We start from the raw sequence: 6,264 nt of genomic DNA, 5'->3' as shown, positions 1-6,264 counted from the left end.
TGTAATGTTTACAATTTAGAAACATGTTAAAATCAAAAAATCTTTTGGTGGCAGTTGACAGATTAACATAGCATTTCAATTTCCTACTGGTATCCATATTTTAGTAGTGGGATTATTGAGTAATTCGATAAACAATTTCGAAATACAATATAAATTTGAAAGATTTATTTTTACAACAAATATCTCCCAGATGAACAATTGATCGATTTCGAATTTTGGAAATAATTCGGTAGCTCGTGAACGATTGGATAAAACAAATTATTTATTTATTTTATTTTTATTTATTTAATTCAAAAAAGATGCCGCAAGCCCATAGGGCCTAATTGGCTAGACTACAATACAATATATTTTTATTTAATTCATTAAATGTAATTATGTATATATAATATATTAACAAAAACTTAAACTAAATAGGAATACCTGAAATTTACACATACTTATTAGGTCTCTAAAACGAATGAATGAAATGAAGATATTAGGATAGCAAATAAGATGGCAAAAAAGTAATAAAACTACTATGAAACAAAATCCTAAATCAAAAAAAGAAATATCGAATTATAAAAGGAAAATGGAAATACAATCTAGGATCGTTTTAGCAGATTTCTTTGTCATCACATTCAAGATTATCGATATCAAAATTTTTATTTTTTTTTTTAAAAAATAGAGTTACCATACATAAAGACATAAATGAGTAACAGAAAACATAAATATGCTGACTTCATAATCGCTGCATTGCAAACAGCCAATGTATTATGAATTCGATAAAAATATATTCTTAAAGGCCACTACAGAATGAGAGAATCTACGATCCTGGTAAGGAATAACCGTATTCCACAACCGAGTAATATGTATACTAAATGATCTGGCCATAATCAATGAAGTATGTACCGGACAGATTAAAGAGTGTGTTCGATTAGATATGGCAAAGTTAAATTTACTCAATAAGTAATCAGGCTTACCATATTTTATAGTTTTGTAAAAGAAAATCATTTGCCTCAATTGAACATACTTATCGAAACTACAACCTAGTAAATCCAAATAATATTGCGAAACATGATCACCAATACGAAGACCATATATGTAACGGATTACTTTATTGAAACACATTCTTAATCTTTCCATATTAATATTGGAAGTGCAGGAATAAACCTCAAGGCCATAAATTATCAATGGTAAACACAAAGACAAGGCAACACGTCGTTTTACCGACAAAGGCAAATAAAAAGCAATACTATATAACCTCCTTAATATCCAAGATATACGAGAAATCACAAAATTGATTTGATTATTATATGTTAACTTATCATCCAATATAAAACCAAGCGTTTTATAATGAGGAACTATTTCTAATAACTCATTATCAAGAACAATATTCAAAACAATGGGGTGTTTAGAAAATACCATAACTTTGCATTTCATATTGTCATCAAATTGTCCAAATTAAAATTATACAGGGATAAACTCTACATGTAAGCGTATCTTTTGCAGATATTTTTTAAAATTTCTTGACATTCGGATAAGAACTGCATTTTTGCAGATTTTTTTTTTAATTTTATGGGTCCATGTAAATACAAATCAACTCAAAAACATCTTTTTACATATTTTTGTTAAGAAACTATCTAAAATCGTTCACGAGCTACCAAAATATTTAAAATAAAAGTTTCTAAACTACTGTGCGATTTGATAAAGGATGTAATGTGATAATTTTGGTTTCGTTCGTTGCTTAGAATTTCACTTCATTTGTCTGGAATATAGTAAACCATTAGTTCAAAAATTATTCTTGAAATTTAATGAAATTCATCACACTATTTTCAAATCGATCGATGTAAATACCAGCAATTTTTTCTTTTTATTTCAAATTACCTTTAAATTAAAGAATATGTGATAATTTCTCGATTTTTTCCAATTTTATTTAACATCAATATCACTTAGGCAACACGTTTTGCCTCAACTTCCGCTGTTTCACTAGCCTCATCGGTTTTCCTCTTACTCAATTTTTCGTCCGGCAATTCTATGTTCACAGCCGCCAAAGCCTCTCTAATCCATTTAGGTACAGGTTCATTTGCAAAATGTAACTCCATAAATTCCCTAACAAATTTAGGGAATTCATCTCGTTCTATAGCCTCACGCATTGTGCGCATTAAACGCAATTGAAATGCTATATTGTGAATACTTAAAAGACTGCAAGACACGCTCTCAAATGTTACGATATGATGCAAATATGATCTAGTATAAAGTTTACATGTGCTACAATCACAATCATCATCGATGGGCCGCATATCTAAGGCATATTTCTTCTGTTTTAAATTCAACTGGCCATACATGACCAAAGCACTACCAAAACGTGCTGTTCTCGTGGGAAAAACACAATCAAACATGTCGATACCCAAGGCCACACAAACAACCAAATCAGCCGCAAAGCCCACACCCATCAAGTAACGTGGCTTATCTCTGGGCAGTAAATCCGTACAGGTGTGCACTGTACGCCAAAATTCATCTTTACTCTCGCCACCACTTAAGCCGCCTACAGCATAACCTCTCACTTTGCGCTCCATCAAACCGGCCACACACTGCTTTCTCAACTCCTTATCCAGGCCACCTTGGACAATGGGAAATAAACTTTGATCATCATCTCTAGCATGAGCTGATATACATCTATCCACCCATCTAATGGTGCGATGCATAGCCTCTTCTACTCTGGGTCCTGTTATGGTGGTCTTAACCACATCATCCAATTGCATCATAATATCGGCGCCGATAGCATTTTGAATCTCTATGGAATGTTCAGGTGTCAACATGCACTCGCTATTATCAAAGGGCGATCGGAAATTAACACCATTCTCGTCTATTTCGGCCAATTGCAACAGGGATACCATTTGAAAACCGCCCGAATCGGTTAGAATAGCTCTGGGCCAACCCATAAACTTATGAAGACCACCAGCTTTCTTGAGCGTCTCTATGCCCGGTCTCATGCCCAAATGATAGGTGTTGCCCAGTAGTATTTGACAATTTAGCTCGATCAATTGATCCGGTAGAATACCTTTCATTGTACCTTGTGTTCCAACTGGCATAAACACCGGTGTATTAACTTCACTGTGCCTCAGTGTCATAAGACCCGCTCTAGCCTTCGAAGCAGAACACTCAGCAATAACTTTATATGTTAATGGTGGTACTTTGGTGGCAGACATGGTTATTGTAATATTTTGTATAGTTTTAATTAATTTTATTTAATATTTTGCTTAATTTAAATGAATCACTGAAGAACACAGTAAAAAATCTTCAGAAAACTACAACAACACCACGTTAATAAAAAAGCAACAAACATGTGTTGTTGTTTAACTGTTATGTATGGCAATACTAAATATGTAATAGGGTGTCTCAAATATATAATAAATTTTAATACTGGCAACTCTATGTGTTCCCGCCATTAATATTCTTACCCCTTTCTTCTCTTGTGAAATTACAACAGAAGAAAGAAAATTAACAGTAAGCCGGTGAAAAATCTTTGCAATTTGCTTGCGATTAAAAAACAATATACGCATTTTTGTTTAAAAAATCTTATTGTTACGGCTAAAACACCAATAACATAATGAAGCAGTTTATTATTTTTTCAATATAAAATTTGTAATACATGCTAATTTTAAAATAATTACAATTTTAGTAAATTATCTTATACTAATTTATATACATACATAAATGTTAAATAAGTGTTTATTAAAAATTACAAAAAAAAATGTTTGTTTTAAAATAGTTTAATCATCTTCAAATGATATGTATTCCATAACCACAAGTATGTCATTTTCATAATCGTATTTTGCCTGTAGATACTTTTCCTCTTTGCTTAAATGGCGATCGATGATATCATAATTGTCGTTGTCGACATCCTTAATTTTGTAACATATCTTAAACTTTTTATTGTTGTTGTATTTTCTTATCTTTCCATTTTGGACACGTAAGTGTACAGGGGAAACTTTTGTTTCATTGTTTTTAAGTTTAAAATGTTCTGCCTGACATTTTCTAAATGCCATCCCCTTTACTTTTATTTCCTTAGAAACTGGTGTTGCCTCAAATGGTCGTTGGTATTGTGAAATTTTTATCGGAACTGAAGGTTGTCTTAAAAGTTGGAGTAGTTTAGATTTTCTATCCATGTTATTTTGTTTTTACTTAATTATTGTTCTTAATTTAATTTTTTAATCTTAATTTTTATTATTCTTAATTAATTATTGAACCACTAAACAAGTTGTTTGTATAGTTAGATGGTTAATAGATAACTGAAACTGTGTTTGCCTGCACCTGCATAAGCTTATTGAAAAACTCTAGAATCGAAAATCTATTTAAAAAAAGAACTTATACGTCTGTCAGATGCAGTACCCACTAAGTAGTAGTATTGGTAATACAGCACACACGCACAGATTTTAGAGTCTTGCCGAAACAGAACCTAATATTCGGCCAAAAACCCACTATTCGACCTAATCCGAAACAAACCAAAACTTTTCAAATGAACTATGTGTTATTCAGTATTCAGGTATTTTTTAAGTGACCTACAGCACCCACCTTACACTCATTAATCTCGTTTTTATACCCTTCACCTTCGTGAGAAGGGTATATATAAGTTTGTCATTCCGTTTGTAATTTCTACATTTTTCATTTCCGACCCTATAAAGTATATATATTCTAGATCCTTATAGATAGCGGAGTCGATTAAGCCATGTCCGTCTGTCTGTCTGTCTGACCGTCTGTCTGTTCAAATCAATTTTCTGAAGACCCCAGATATCTTCGGGATCCAAATCTTCAATAATTCTGTTAGACATGCTTTCGAGAATTTTGCTATTTAAAATCAGCAAAATCGGTCCACAAATGGCTGAGATATGAGGAAAAAACCAAGACAACCTCGATTTTTGACCTATATCTGGATTACTAAGGCATTAATATAGACAATATGGATATCTAATCTATATATATAAAAGAGTAACGTTACTGACTGACTGACTGACTGATTCATCACAGCCCAAACGGCTGAAGCTAGAATCACGAAATTTTAACTGTGGGTTCCTCCCTCCCCAAAACGATCCGATAAGAAGGGATTTTTGGAAATTCGAACGTTTAGGGGGTAAAAAAGAGTAAAAACGGGTAAATTCGGTAACCTTATATCTTCAAAACTAATAAAGATACAAAAAAACTTAAAATAGCATGTTACTCCATTTAAAAAATAAGCTGACAGGTGTTTCGTACTTTTTGGAAATTCGAAACTTTTAGGGGAGAAAACGGGTAAAAACTGTATTTTGGTACTTTTTTTGCACCCTATGTATCTTTTAAACCAATAAACATAGAAACAAATTTTAAACCGTATTCTTTAATTAACAAAAAATAAAAAATATAAGTTTCGTACTTTTTGGAAATTCGAACCTTTAAGGGATAAAAATTGTGTTAATTTTTGGTACTTTTTCATAAAATATGTTTTTCTATAATTTGACATAGACATACGAATATTTTATTATGCGCTCCCACCACGTTACAGAAATTTATTTGAATGAAATTGTACCACCTCAATGGGGATAAAAAAGGTACCAAAAAGGGGATAAAATCGGGAAAATACATTATATTTGAAATTATTAAGCCAATTTTGATAATTTTTTTTAACGTTGGTTCCTGGATTCATACAAAAATTAACTAACAGCGTGTTATTTGGAAAGGTGTATATTGGGCCAAATCCGGGTAAACAGTTTGGTACTTTTTTTAAAACATATTTATTCTTGGGCACATTAACACAGATTTTAATATTTTGATACATGCCTATAGCATAAACAATTTTGGCAAAATGGAATATTTTTAAATTTCAAACTTGAGGGGTGTTCAAGTAAGAAAAGGGAAATTGGTACTTTTCTCCTAATGGTACTTTTTTAAAATTTTAAATTATTTCAGTTATCGACATTAAAGTTAGCTGATATATATTTGAGTGAAGTTAGTGTTAGGAATAGGGGATAATATTTAGGTACCAAAATGTGTGAACTGTACTATAGGTACTTTTTTGTTCATCTAATGGTACTTTTTTGAAATTTCTATAATAATGGACTTAGAAACATGAAATTAAGCATATATGGTCATAAGTGAGTGAGAATTCTAGGGGGAGACTTTTTGGTACTTTTTCTTTATTCTAATGGTACTTTTTGAATTTTCTATTACTATGGACTTAGAAACATGAAATTAAGCATATATGGTCCTAAGTAAGTGATAATTCTAGGGGGAGACTTTTTGGTACTTTTT

The 6,264-nt window shown here is 31.6% G+C and overlaps 1 protein-coding gene across 1 annotated transcript; it reads right to left on the bottom strand.

Moving 5' to 3' along the window:
* Positions 1 to 1,888: 1,888 nt before the first annotated feature.
* Tgt (tRNA-guanine transglycosylase) lies at positions 1,889 to 3,224 on the bottom strand. The gene has a single exon (XM_065508769.1). The coding sequence runs from the start codon at positions 3,186 to 3,188 to the stop codon at positions 1,929 to 1,931; it is 1,260 nt and encodes a 419-aa protein (XP_065364841.1). The 5' UTR covers positions 3,189 to 3,224; the 3' UTR covers positions 1,889 to 1,928.
* Between the last annotated feature and the right edge of the window lie 3,040 nt (positions 3,225 to 6,264).

Source organism: Calliphora vicina, chromosome 1 (genome assembly GCF_958450345.1).
Source record: "Calliphora vicina chromosome 1, idCalVici1.1, whole genome shotgun sequence".
Taxonomy (NCBI): domain Eukaryota; kingdom Metazoa; phylum Arthropoda; class Insecta; order Diptera; family Calliphoridae; genus Calliphora; species Calliphora vicina.
This window is presented reverse-complemented; position numbering and strand designations above follow the sequence as displayed.